Source organism: Cydia strobilella, chromosome 2, assembly GCF_947568885.1.
Source record: "Cydia strobilella chromosome 2, ilCydStro3.1, whole genome shotgun sequence".
NCBI lineage: Eukaryota > Metazoa > Arthropoda > Insecta > Lepidoptera > Tortricidae > Cydia > Cydia strobilella.
Window position 1 is genome coordinate 5,733,508 of NC_086042.1, and position 15,374 is coordinate 5,748,881.

Consider the following 15,374-nt stretch of genomic DNA (forward strand, 5'->3'; position numbering starts at 1 on the left):
CTACACTTCACAAATAGATCAATTAACACTGTGAATTTTCTTATGCAAATTAATTAAGAATATGTTGGTGATCTGTTGTTGTTTGTTGAACCTATTTTTATTGATTGTATTGTTCGTTTAATATTAATTTTATATATTTTCACGTAAGTGATTTGGGAAAGACTTGCTCATAAATAAATAGCCACATGCATGATTTTTTCGGAAGATATCAATCGATTCTATGTTTTTCCTGTAAAATTCAAATGTTTCAAATGTACCTGATATCTATTGTACCGTACATTGTACCCCAAAAACTTCCGGAATGAGAAAATAATTGTAGCGCGTGCACGATGTGGAAGAAATAAAAAATAAGTTTTCCATCATTTTTACCGTAATAAAGTAATAACAAAACTTCCGTGAGACACAGACATTTTAAACATATTAACCGTTACCGTCGACGCAAGCTCCTGATGACGCTCCTCGGTACGGAGTGAAGCAAGTCGAGCGTTTCGACTTAAAATACGTGTGTGACCCGTTATTAATATGTTTAATAAAGTAATAAAATTACATGTTGCTTTTGTTGTCACTGATCAAACTTTGAGGGGTGAATATGTAGTTCATACTGAACAACTTTTACTATGGGGCCAACCCCGAAATCGCTAAAAAAAAAATTGCCGTCTCATACATTTCGGTGAATCAGTGAAGGTTTTCTATAGCACAGCTGTTTTTTTTCTCTCTTTATGATGACATACGCGACCTAATCGCTCGCCTCGATAAATTTATTACCGTGAGCCAATAGCTTCCTCAATATGTTTGTGTCAATGATATGTATAGAAAATTAAAGTCTTCAGCACGGCAGCAGTGTAGGCAGACACCAATGCAGCTCGAGTCTGCAGAATAAATCTATTTATAATTTACCACTAAAACGCTTATCCTCACGCCATAAACGGGACAAAATTGCTCTTGTTTGTGGCTTTGGCTCCAAATACCTATATTTTCCCCTAAGTGGTGGCTAATGTGTAGCCTTTTTCTGATGGTAGGTTTAGAATTTAGACCGCGGTTTGTAATGTTAATTCCGTTTTGCATGAAACTGAGCCACCATTGTGACCCAAATCGTATGTATCTCTGTTACGGGCAACTTGATAAGTTCGGTCTAGGGAATGCAAACCGGTTTTTATTTGTATGAAATTTCGGCTAATAACAGTTTTTTTCATACAATTAAAAACCGGTCCCTTTGACCGGTCAGTATGAATAATGACCAGTACTCTGGGCAATGAAATAAAACAGAATATTCAGCACAGTAGTAGTTCAAAATTTAGGTTAGGTTAGTTTAATGCTTTGACTACTATACAGTGATGAAGGTCTGAGGTTCGAATCCCAGCGCGGGCGAACTTATTCCATCTTTCTTTAGGCTCCGCAGGAGGCCAGGCAGGCGGCGAAGAGCCTTCGCAAGTCGGATGCTGCCGCCCTAACGGGAACCTGCGGGTGATGGGTCGGGAGTTCTATCACTCGCCTGAAGAGGTTCCGATACGTAGAAGGCCCTTTAGAGTTCCGAGGTGCCTTCAGCGGAGTAGGCTGCTAGAGCAGCCCCAAATGATGGACCCGCAAGGGCAACGCCGGCGGGGTCTCGGAGGTCTGCAAATGTTGTTCTCGTAACCCCAGCCAAAAGCGAGCGTCGGAACACCCCAGGGGGTTTCCTCCGTGGGAGTCGGACATACCCACTCGGCTTCTCCCGCAAACGTCAAACGGATGTAATTGGATGTAATATAATACAGCCAAAGTAAATATATAATTGTTATTTCACAGTAGAGTGTGAACATGTACCAACTTTACATATATAGTTGTGAAATAAAACTATGAAAACGGATTATATCGCGTATATTGAATTTATAATACATCCCGACGTTTCGAACTCTTTACAGCGTTCGTGGTCAACGGGTGACTGAGGAAAAATTACAAAGTGCAAAAATACCCACATACTAAAATAATGAACAATCATAGACTACAAACTTTAAGGCTGGTTGTACATGCAAAATCGGTTCATAAGGCTAGTTATACACTATAATTATTTTTCAAGTAAAGATATATATATATATATACGCGATAAAAACTATGCCGGCTCCAACCCTACACCACGGACCCGAGAAGATTTAATTCCCTCCTAAATTGTAGGAGGGTATCCCAATATGGGACCGGCAACAAACTCGGCGGGACACATCTTTTCAAAACATCAGAATGTCCAGCATCATCCAACACTAAGGTCTCACAGTCTATGTCTCGCTTGCTCCTTTATCAGATGGACTACAGGATCCCAAGCTGGTGGTAGAGAAAAGCCATCTTCCCTATTAAAGTTTGGATATTTCTTAATCTCAATGGCCTCGCGCAGCATTCTGGGTATGTAACGCTTCTCCTTGGCAATTGGCACCAGAGGCTTATCAAACTTGATTGAGTGATTGGCTTTATCCATGACATGCTCACAGACAGCAGACCTAGGTCGACGGTGCTTGACATCAGCTATGTGTTCCTTCACCCGAGTGGAAATGCTCCGTTTCGTCTGCCCGACATATGATAGGCCACACTCACAGTCCAGCCTGTACACTCCTGCAGTCTGTGTTTTATTTCATGAGTAACTATCGCGTTAACCGAAGACAATATTATATATAGTTGTATTTCATTCGTTGAAATATTTCGCGGAATTTCACCGGTCTACTTGCTAAATTTTAGTTATATTGTCGCAATTCCTGAAAAATTGTTGAAAAACGTGCTGAGTTATTATTTGTAATGTGACAAAATCTTGTGTGATCGAGGGCTGTAAATCACATACAGGAAGAAAAGAAAATACGTACTTATATTGGTGTTTCGTTCAATTTTGATGATATTCATTTATACGACCTAAGCTAAACATAAAAATCAATATTAGTAGCTTATGAAGTTATTAGCGTAGTCAATTCTGTATAGATTTTTACATGGATTTTCGAAATTTTCTGCTTTCTGAACTGTGAAACGTTATGTTTTTTCGCATAGCGATGTGTGTTTTTATCGACCTCGGAACAATAATCTATCGACATATCAAAATATCATTGATGAACTTTCGGATATGATATGATATGATATGATATGATATTTATTGGTAAATATTTACATTTACACGTCATTTCTACAATTAAGCATTACAATAACAGTTAATAACATTACAAAACATAATTATTACAATTAATAACAAAACATTTATTATATTCCTATATAATTTAGTAGATATGCGATTGAGCCAATGACCCGTGGCTATCGAAGAACTCGTCAATGGTATAGCAAGCCATTTCTAATAGTACGGCTTTCAGTTTGCGGACAAATATTGCATCGCTAGAAGCATGCTTTATTTCATCGTCCAGTATGTTGTACAGTCTGATTCCCAGTACATGCATAGACTTCCTAGTTTTCGCGAGGCGACACGCCGGCACGACCAACTGATTACGCCTGCGCGTCACGCTACCTCGGAGTTGACTATGAGTGGGGATCTGATCAAGATTTTGTCTCACGTATTTGCATGCTTCTATTATATACACACTAGGTAACGTAAGGATTTTACATTTTTTAAACAGTTCTTTAGCCGGATGGTCGAGTGGTTTCCTAGTCATAATGCGGAGAGCACGCTTTTGTAATTTAAATAGCCTCTCACGGTCCGCAGCAGTACCCCATAGATCTACACCGTAGGTGAGTATAGAATGGAAGTAACCATAGTAGGCCTTCCTTAGGTTTTCCTCAGAAAGACTGTTAGTTAGCCTAGACAACGCGAAGCACGCAGAAGCGAGACGTTTACACGTCGCATCTATGTGAGGTGCCCACGTTAGTCCCGAATCGATTACAAAACCTAGGTATTTGACTTCATGTACATGCGGTACCGTAATATCATTCAAAACAATCCGCACCCGAGTATTTACATTTCTCTTTAATTGGAAGTACACTATGTTTGTCTTATCGACATTCAAACTCATCCCATTAGCAGTAAACCAATCAGATATTCTTTGCATTGTTTGAGTCAGTTTTATTTCCAAGCTAGCGAAATCATCGGCTGCTGTTACTACACACGTGTCATCGGCAAACATAACGTACTCCACGTCCTCGGTGGCGGCAGTGATGTCGTTAACAAGGACCAAAAACAGGTTATTTCCCATCGTTGATCCCTGCGGGACAGCACTGTCCCCCAATTCTTCAAAGTTAGAGTTGAATGATTTTATGTAGGTGGTTTGCTTTCGCATATACGAAGGAAAAAAATACCAAAGCCTCCAGGGTCCAGAGCTGGAATCAAACCAGCGTCCCCCGTTTACCGGATAGGTGCCTGAACCACCCGGATATCCAGCCACGGTGGCATGGGTCGAAATTTCCAAGTATATATGACAATTCAACTCGAAAACACACAAATTGAAATATTTTCATAGAAAGTAATTTAATTTGTTCATAGATAACTTTCCTTGTCTGACCTATTTCACAAAACTCAAGTTTTTATTTTAGATTTACACAAGGACTAGCAATTATTAAAATTAAAAAAATATAGGTACTTAAACGTTTTCTTTCATTTCCCATTTGGTAAATAAGATAAGTAGCAATTATAGTTAGACGATCTTGAGTGGTTGTTTTGTTACTCACAATCATAATCAAAATTTTTTACCTACTCGTATGTGTAAACGGACATTCGTAGACGAATGATTTAAATTGCGCTGTACTTTTTGATAATATTATCTAGTTGCCAATTTCGTGATATTTTTTTTACACAAGGCACATAAGTGCATAATTTATCGATATATTAAGTCGACACAGTACATCCCTAGCAAAGTAACAAACTTGTGACACCCTACACAAATGATGAATAACAAACATATTATATATATATCCCTTTTTGACACATTATCTAATTCGTAAGGAAGTTAAGGACGGGTATACATGTTTGCGAAGCATGTTTGCCCGGTTTCTATGCTTTAGTTATTATTCTAAGCTTGACACAACACTTGACACGACATTTAACGATTGACAGTTTGCTGTGTTTGCCGCATGGAGACTATATAAAGAAGCCAAATCTCTATGTATGAAAAGTGTCCATCAAAAAACAGTAATTAGGCGGCGCCGACATACACCGAAATACTACCAAAAACAACCTACGTAATTTGGTCGGGTTATTTGTTGGTTCATGTTATACTCATATCCCAGAGCCTAACTAGCGCCACCGGAGAGATTAGGAACTATTATTTAAAGCTGAAAGCGGTCACTTTTGCAACAATTCTGCCATAAGAAATTGACATCCTTTCTATACCATCCATAGTTTGCCGCATTACTGTATCGCTTATAACGTTTAATCCGTCATTCATCCAAAAACTGTGATAGATGACATATATTAAAGAAAAAGTGACGAAGCCCTCCAGTGGTGAAGGCCGGATATTTAATAAAATAATTTGATTTGATTTGTTCCCAAACTTGTTCCGTCATTCATCCGTTTGTATGGGAAGGTGAAATTCGGCCGAGCTTGCCGGGGACTCTTAAAGCGGCAAGCCACAGCCGCAGCATGAGAGCTAAACCCACCACGTATATAATTTTCTCATTTAGGCGATAAAATAAATTGGCCAGGCGCAGGCGGGCGGGATGCACATAATAAGGCGGTTATCGCACGAGCTCTTGACGTGCAGTGCAATATTGCAGTTTTACCGAAGCAATATTGCATTTAATTAAGTAATAGACAAATATTTTCTTAACCGACGAATGTTTGCTAAATATATATAGGTACAGCTAAGATACAACGACTTCATTAAACAAAAAAAATGCCATTGTACAAAAATAATATATGTGATATATGTATGTATGTGATATATGTATGTATGTATATTTCATGTATATTATATGTTATGAATTTAATTTGAATTTTAACTTTTAATATAACAAACATACTATGTTTAGTAGCTCATCTATTGCTAAATAAATACCTTCATGCAAAAAGATTTAGAACTCGGTCGGTTTTTTTACCAATGGTTCACATTGCACTATGTGTTAACATCGTTAATTTTATCAGAGCAAAATATCATTTGTCTGCTTTTTGTCATCTATTTCCGCATACGCATATCTCCAATTTCCGTTTGGCGGCGTAACCGGCGACGCATACCCGGACTGCAATATCCGCTGCAGCTATCAGAACCAGAGCCTCGTTATGTGGTGTGAGACACATCCTTTATATTTTAGAACTGACTAGAGAGCTGGATCTAACATCCATACAATAATTTATTTTAGTTACTTAAGACAGTATTAAGTACTTGTATGGACCATTATGAAGAAGTCTGAAATAAACGTTTTTTAAAAATAGAAAACAGCGTTTATCAACTGTCCGTTTGCCGAACCTCAAAATCACTTCATTACCGTATCTACAGTCAACAGAAAAAGTTCCTAAACGGGCCAGGTGTTCAAAACGATCTGAACATGATTTTATTATTGAGGATATAACAGCTTGTGTAGATAATTTTGAGCACCTTACTCGCTTAGCTACTTCTGCTGCTGACTGATCTTTGATCTTTTTTTCTCTATAGTCATTTAGGTACATATATATTTATTTCTCTATAACTAAAAATAGTTCCTAAAACCCTGCAACATTTTTTTTTTAAATTTTAAAACGAACACTATAAATTGCGAGAAGACAAACTTTTTAACATTCTTTAAGCCGAGTGCTGGTTTGGAAGAACCGCGGCGTTGTCGCCAATAATGGAAGTCTCGTGTCTTCAAAAGTTATTCTAATTCACGCAAGAATTAGAAGGATGTTCAGCCGAGACGCGCGAATCCTCAACGAAATCACTTTGTACTTTTAATTACTTATAGAATAACGTGGCGGGCTTTGAACAGTAGCACTGATGTTTCGAATACTATCTAGTATTGGATTTAAGAACACAATTCTTATTATAGTTAACTTGATCCGAAACAAATTCCAATTTAATCCGACTATCTGTGCATCAATTAGCTCCATGCATTATTTTATTTTATTTTTATAATCATAATTTATATCGTTAGATCACCGGAAAAAATAAAAATGCTTTTGTAAACCTTCACATAATTTTATTAAAAAATATTTAAAATGTTGAAAAATTTTGACATAATTTTTGGCGCGAATTCGACATAGTGTGATCACGTCACACGTTGGACGGTCCAACTGACGCTTGCTACTAATGACACTTATGTGAACTAATCTATCGAACGCGTAACGTCACGTGAAGTTTAACTTAACAAATGTCTAATCAAAATGGTAGACGCTGTTATACCTATCTCATATGAAAGTACTACCAAAGATTACCGTATAATTCTGGAACACAGTATAATTTTGAAACCTTACGATAACGTGGAATTCCAGACTTAAAAGATCATATTTTATGTGAACTTACAGTCATATTAATGCCACGTAGTTTTTGCATTGGCATACAACTGTGCTTACTTCAGAAGCTGTGTTCTAAAGGTTAAATAGTACACAGTCTTTATCCTCAACGCCAACAGAAGTACAGTCAGCCTTCAGTGCAGTCATTTAAATCTTTCGAGATTAAAATTATAGCCTAACATCTCGTTACTGGAGCGGGTATTTCACGGGCTTGAGTGGTGTTTCCTTAGAGTTATTGCTCTCCCAGGCCGTTTAAATAATCTCGCCGTGCAATAAAAGCTGGTCAAGCAATATATTGCAAGTTAACTGGCGTCAGAGCAAACAGCACTCTGTAGTACTCGAGACCAGCGCCAAGACTCGGCCAAGGTTACGTTGAGCCAGAGGGACTATTATGGTCGGGGTTTTATCGTTATCGCTGTAGATCAGGGGTCGGCAACCGGCGGCCCGCGGGCCGCATGCGGCCCGCGAACCGCTCGCTTGCGGCCCGCGAGCCTCCGGGTTACATCAGTCCTACGTCACTAAAGTGATCGAGTGAAAAAGAAGAGTCTTTCATTTCAATTTAATTATTTGGAATTGGATTGGGTTATCACAAGATCTACATTAAATGTTCTGATCACTCAATATGCACAGACGTGCCAATATGAGTGTCTGCCTATCGCAATGTAAGAGCGCGCAAAGCAAGCTGAATGTCGGGTTTCGCCCGATCTTTAAGCGTGAAGGGTTTGCTGGTTGTCGGTCTTCGCCCGACCTTTAAGGGCGCTCTTTAAGTGTGAGGGGCACCGCAGGCGCCCTGTATGTAAGAGCGCGCGAAGGGCGCTGAATAACTGTGAGGAACGCCGCAGGCGCCCTGCATGTAAGAGCGCACCAAGCGCGATGAATGTCGGGCTTCGCCCAACATTTAAGTGTGAGGGGGACCACAGGCGCCCTGTATGTAAGAGCGCGCGCTGAATAACTGATGTGAGGGACGCCGCAGGCGCCCTGCATGTAAGAGCGCGCCAAGCGCGATGAATGTCCGGCTCCGCCCGACCTTTAAGTGTGTATGTAAGAGCGCGCGAATGGCGCTGAATAACTGTGAGGGACGCCGCAGAGGCCCTAAATGTAAGAGCGCGCGAAGCGCGCTAAATAACTGTGAGGGACGCCGCAGGAGCCCTGCATGTAAGACAATGAGGGGCGCCCTGTATGTAAGAACTCGCGAAGCGCGATCTGAATTTCGGCACTCTTTTGCATAAAAATGTATATTAAAAGGTGTCCTTTTTGACAAACGACAATGTAGCCTTTTGTCTAAGAAATTCACGAATTATTAACAGTGTGCGGCCCGCTGCAATTTTGCTAACCGCTATGTGGCCCTTGGCTGCTAAAAGGTTGCCGACCCCTGCTGTAGATTAAACACGTTTATTAAATCTATGTATTTGATAAAACGTATAACGTATATATATACAGGTTGTTCTTAGCCATTGGACAAAGCCAAAATGTACGCATGCATTAGGGTATTTAGAATCAGTCTACCAAGTTTCATAACAACCGGTGTAGCGGTTACGAATAAATTAACAAATTACGATTTTTTACTTTGGAGCAGCCTGTATGTGTTAATAGCTCCTGAGGTAATAAAAAGTATGAAACCTTCTTCGACCTTATTGATTATCTTTTTTATTTATGACATTAATAAGATTCTGACTTATGACAAATGTAATCATTGCCGCACATTTTCGAACAAGTTGTCAAAAACACTGCCAATGATTAATACAGCATGTTTCTTTTTGTTGTCGATCATTGGAATTAATTTTTGTTTGAAAATTTATTTTTTTATCTTTTGTTCTAATTAGCAAAATATTAACGTGAGAGCATTCCTGAGAAGTAACCCTACGTGGGATTTCAGGGTTTGTCCAATGTCTAAGGTCATCCTGTATAAGGGACCTTGATTTAAAAATCAAATTACTTAAATTATTAAAAAAATGTACAGATACAATAAATCTTTGCTATTTTTTAAGACATAAAGTAAAGGCACTATTAAATGGTACCGTTCAATTGTGGCTGCAATGTTGCTTGCAGTAGGTGGCGATAAGTAGGAACGTTCGGGTCACATGGCCCCGACCGCAGTTCGCAACTTCGCAGTTGTGTCGCCGCGCCCGGTCGGCCGCAAATGAAAAAGCTATCAAATCCAGAGAAGAATATTTTGAAAAATAATACGTTTTGTTTCAGTCAAATGTACGTATTTCTGGGCGACCCTGTAGGTATTATTATTATTATCTGAACATTTTAAGAGGATAGAGGATTTTATAGCTGAGCCCCTTCTCAGATTTGAGAATATTAGGTAAATATCTCCGTCGCGCTGACCGGGACGACTCCTAAAATTTGTGCGAAAAGGACAACTGCAGCCTGCGAAAAAATCTTCGATATCGAGGTTTCGTTCTCGACATTTTCCTCATCCAAAACTGAACCAATCGTAACGAAAGTTTGGGAACGGAATGAGAAAGAAATTATCTGTGTCTGAACGTTTTGATCTTTGCGTTTATTGTTGCGTATTTTGTATGCTAGACGTCTGTTTACGACGCGTTTATTTGGCCGTTTTAGCGGTGTTTGAAGTAACCTAGTTCTTATAAAAACAAGAATATAAAAAAAAACCGGCCAAGTGCGAGTCGGACTCGCGCACCGAGGGTTCCGTACTTTTTAGTATTTTTTGTTATAGCGGCAACAGAAATACAATATCTGTGAAAATTTCAACTGTCTATCACGGTTCATGAGATACAGCCTGGTGACAGACAGACAGATGGACAGACGGACAGACGGACAGCGGAGTCTTCGTAATAGGGTCCCGTTTTTACCCTTTGGGTACGGAACCCTAAAAAGCAAACACTGATACTGGTAATATTGAATTTAACGATGTAGGGATATACATATTATACAGGGTGATCAATCCAAATGGGTCAGTAGGGAGAAGTTACACACTATGAGAGATAGCGACATCTATACTTAGAAACTATGGCTTCGATTTTAGATTTATTAATAATAATAGCATTATTATTTTTTCAATCTTTTATACATATACTATATATATACACATATCTCTCATAGTTTCTGACTTCTCCATGCTGACCCATTTGGATTGATCACCCTGTATATCTGTAGTTGGAAAAGTATTCCAGGGTAAACATACTTTTGGTGCATTGTTTCATTTGCTTCTATTGACGCTGAATTTACAAGCGTGACATTTTGCCATTTATCACGTTTCCCTTCCTGATTACCTAGTTTAACTACACGTTGGAGTAATCTATATACACGGTGGCTAAAAAATAAGTGCATTCCCGTTGCCAGGGAAGTTTTGGGATTATACTGAGCAACTATTACTATGGGACCAACCCCGAAATCGCGAAAAAAAAATTGGCTGTTTCACACATTTTGGCTGGTCATTTTCTATGGGAGGGTGCACTTATTTTTTAGCCACCCTGTATAAATGCACGTCACTGACTAACTGACTGACTGACTGACTCTTCAACGCAGAGCTGAAACAACACACGGTAAAAAGTTGAAATTTGCACATCAGGTTGCATTTATATTGTGTACAAGAGATAAGAAGCGATTATGAAAATTCAACCCTTATGGGGGTTAAAAAGGGGGTAAAAGTTTGTGTACAACTTTGTACTCTAGGGTCTCGAAAAGGAGCAAGAATTAAACACCGAGTTCTTAAAGAAACTGACGTATGTTTATTCTAGCCAAATATCTCCACACAATCTTCAAAAAAGTACAAAACAGGTTGATACCTTAGGCAACTACGTTGAACTAGCGTTCGCTAGTTTGACGGAGGTGACAGCGCCATCTACCGGGACATTGGGTAAACCAGTTCCGATATGCGTTTCGTACATGCCGCCCACCAAGGACAACATGTCCTTCATCATGACCGCCCACCGTGAAGTGTCTGAATTATTAGTTTGAATGTATACAAAGCTACCTTTGAAAAACTGAAAAAGAAACTGGTGGGGGATGATTTCTTATACTAATGACATAATGATCTTAAAAAAAATACACTAAAATTAAAAACTAATTAGCTACCGGCAGGACACAAAGTTTAGACGTTGGTCGCTTTATCAAAGTATTCTTACACTTGATAGTTACCACTCTGGTCAGTTGATCTGAGGCAGGGTGTTTCTGCATGATTCTGCCGAAAAGCCACTTAGACGGAGGGAGATCATCCTCCTTCACCAAAACAACGTCCCCAACGTTAGGTTCGGGAACTTGATGTGCCCACTTGTACCGCTGTAAATAATGGGTTAAGTATTCGTTAGACCAACGACGCCAAAAGTTTTGTAGCATACGCTGGGTCAGTTGCCATCGCTTAAGGGTGCTAATATTCGAGCATTCATAGTTCCTTTCTGGAACCGTAACTAGAGGTTCTCCTATCAGAAAGTGACCCGGAGTTAAAGGGTTTGGCTCATTTGGGTCGTTGGGTACAACTGAGATAGGCCGTGAATTCAAGCAGGCCTCGATCTGGCTGAGTAGAGTCGCCATTTCCTCAAACGTAAGTGTCGACTCTCCAATAACCCTTTTGATGTGGTATTTGGTAGACTTAATCCCTGCTTCCCATAATCCATCGAAGTTCGGGCTCCTAGGAGGAATGAAGTGCCACGTGGTACCATTTAAAGCCAGACTTTCCGCTACTTCTTGGATTATAGCTGACTTCTGTGCATTAAAAAGGTCCTTTAATTCTTTAGCAGCTCCAACGAAGTTTGTGCCGTTGTCGCTGTAGATTTCTAAGCAGCGGCCGCGTCTGGATGTGAATCTCTTGAAAGCCTCAAGAAATCCACGAGAGGTAAGTTCACTCACTACCTCTAGGTGTATGGCTTTGGTAACCATACAGATAAACAAGCACACATACCCCTTGTATGAGTGATGTCCTCGGCCTTTTGAAGTTCTTAAATTGATGGGTCCGGCATAATCAACTCCGCTGCGGATAAACGCTCTACCTGGAGTAACTCTAGCAGGCGGTAAGGCTCCCATCAATTGCGTTTGGATCTTGGCTTTGTGACGAATGCAGCGCACACATTTGTGAATGTGCTGTTTCACTAAGTCCTTCGCTCGTACTATCCAGTAAGCTGACTTTAAATAGTTCAGCATAGCTCGCTGGTCGCCATGAAGAGTACGTTCATGGGCATCTGCCACAATCAGTTTGGTCAGATGCGAGTCGTAGGGCAAGATAATAGGATGTTTTGCTATTTCTAAGTCCGAAGCGTTCTCCAATCGGCCGCCCACTCGCAAAATACCGTTTTCAAGAAACGGCGTTAAAGAACGAATCTTGGACGTTTTTGAACTAATAAACCCGCTTTTGTTGATTTCCTCAATTTCGTTCTTGAACTCAGCGCTTTGACACTTTTTAATGCAGGTCATGGTTGCTTCATCCAACTCCCACTTTTGCAGATAACGTATGTTGACTGGGCTGTTCGGTGCGCTATCCCGCTTTCTAAAAAAAACGTCGGCAATAGGCAACAACACGTATGAGTCTGTTTAAGGATGAGTATCTGTTCCAGAACGCTTCTTCTACTATTCCTACGTGGACTCCTGCCGACTGTTCAAGATTCGTCTCGTTGTTTTTAGGCTTAGCATAATGAATGGTCTTGTCGTGTAAAAGTTTAGGGCCAAACTTCCACAGGTCGTGTTCTTTTAACTCTGCTGGTTGCATACCACGTGAAGCACAATCTGCCGGATTTTCTTTTGTGCGGATGTGAGCCCATTGCGCAGAATCCATGGTGTTTAATATCTCAGATACCCTGTTAGCTACGAATGTTTTCCAGCTGCTTGGGTGCTTGTTGAGCCACGCAAGAACTACTGTGGAATCCGTCCACGCTTTTATGTTTGGTTTGGGGATTTCCATGACTTCTGCAACTTCGGCCAGCAACTTAGTCACAAGTACAGCCCCACAAAGCTCTAATCTGGGAATGCTGACTTGTTTGACCGGTGATACTCTCGTTTTGGCTGTCACTAAAGCTACATGTATGTTCCCAGTTGAGTCAACTACTCGAAGATAAACGACAGCAGCGTAAGCGGCGTTGGATGCGTCGCAAAAACCGTGTAATTCATGCAGTGTATCATCCGCGTGCGTGTGAAGCCATCTTGGAATCCTGAAGTCTATAAGGTGAGCTAGCTGTTTACGGTAAGTTAACCAGTCCTGTAATATGTCAGATGGTGGCTCCTCATCCCATCCGATCCCTGCCAACCATAGACGCTGGATAAACATTTTTGCTGCAATGACACACGGTGCTAACCATCCCAATGGGTCGAACAAACGTGAAACATCAGAAATTATTTTTCTTTTTGTTGCAGGTGGCGATAGCGGCGGCAGTTTCACCGAGTACTGAAATTCATCGTCATCCCGGTTCCAGGTAAGTCCGAGTATTTTAGTTATATTATCTGTCTTTATTTCCAGATTGCTTTTTTCTTCTTCGTTTCCTAGGTTCTCTCCTTCTCTTTTATTGATCTGCTTTGACAACTCTTTTTTGTTGCTAGCCCATTTCTGTAGCACGAACCCTCCCTCATTCAATAAGCCTTTCATTTCACGGTACAGTTGTAGACCTTCTTCTTCTGTCTGGCATCCGGTCATCAAATCGTCCATGTAGAACTCTTGATGGACTCGTGGTGCAGCTATAGGATACTGCTCTCTGTGGTCGCAGGCTACCTGATTGAGTGCCTTTACTGCCAAGTAGGGCGCTGAAGCAGTTCCGAAAGTGACGGTCAGCAACTTGTAATCCTTGATTTCATCTTCAGCATTTTCGCGCCACACTATGCGCTGAAAGTCGGTGTCCTCGTTGGCTACTCTTACCATTCTGTACATTTTTACTATATCCGCCACTAGACAAACGGGGTACCGCCTCCAACGCATAATGAGGTGACGAAGTTCTGGCTGCAAGGTAGGTCCTGTCATAAGCTGATCATTCAGTGATATCCCCTCATCATATTTACAGGAAGCGTCAAACACGACTCTGACCTTCGTGGTGCTTTTATCCTCGCGGATCACGGCATGGTGAGGTAAGTAGATTGCTTCTCTCTTTTTATGATCAGGTTCTGTCACAAGTATCATATGGCCTAGTTGCTCATACTCTTGTATTACTTCTGTATATCTAGCCTTGAGAGTTTTATCTTTTTCCAATTTCCTCTCCAAACTACGTAATCTTTTAACTGCAATCTCCCTTGAATTTCCCTTGCAGGTATGATCGTCGCGAAACGGCAATTTTACGACATATCTGCCCTCTTGTGTTCTCACTGTTGTAGATGCGAAGAGATCTTCGCACCTTTGTTCTTCTTTGGTGAATAGTTTCGAGTGAACGTTTGGTTCTGCTTCTATTTCCCAGAATCTTTTTAACTGATCATCTTCATTCACCTGCGTATGTAGCACCGTCACAGTGTCATGTACACTCGTTGAACCGTCTGTGCCAGACAAAATCCACCCGAGAGTGGTGCACTGTAATAGAGGAAACCCCATTGGACCTTTGAGTACTCCATCTGTAATTATCTTGCAGTAGACTTCGCCTCCGAGTAGTACATCGATTTTATTGGGTGTATTATAAGTCGGATCAGCTAACGTAAGCTGTTTCTGTTTCAGCCATTCTGGAAATGTCACTTGTTTACCAGGAAGGTAATTGGTAACTTTGTTTAATACGTATGTCTTAACTACAATATTAAATGTTGGATCTGCGAGCGATTGAATCTTTAAGTCTACTGCGTATTTAGGCACAGCAGAAGTCGGCTCGCCTCCTAACCCCGTAATTGAACTTTTGATGGGAACTTTCTTTAACCCCAAGGCTTGTACCACAGCTTCAGTGACAAATGAAGACTGTGCGCCTGGATCTATGAATGCACGAATCACCTGATACTCGCCTGTTTTGGACTCAGCCTTTACGAGGGCTGTGGCTAATAACACTTCATCTTGCACTATCCCTGTCGCAAAACAGTTGACTATCGGTGTGGACTCATTTTGTGTGTTCTCTGTCGCGATATGTGTGGCTTCCCCAGA

At 40.6% G+C, this 15,374-nt stretch overlaps 1 protein-coding gene across 1 annotated transcript in view; it reads right to left on the reverse strand.

The window, feature by feature from the left end:
- LOC134749332 (uncharacterized) overlaps positions 1 to 14,843 on the reverse strand; it is a 42,752-nt gene extending 27,909 nt beyond the window's left edge. Inside the window, exons 1-3 of the mRNA XM_063684252.1 lie at positions 12,934 to 14,843; positions 11,822 to 12,827; positions 11,486 to 11,626 (exon numbers count right to left, since the gene is read on the reverse strand). Coding sequence (XP_063540322.1) covers positions 11,486 to 11,626; positions 11,822 to 12,827; positions 12,934 to 14,843 — 3,057 coding nt within the window. The remainder of the gene's footprint in view (positions 1 to 11,485; positions 11,627 to 11,821; positions 12,828 to 12,933) is intronic.
- Positions 14,844 to 15,374: the final 531 nt, after the last annotated feature.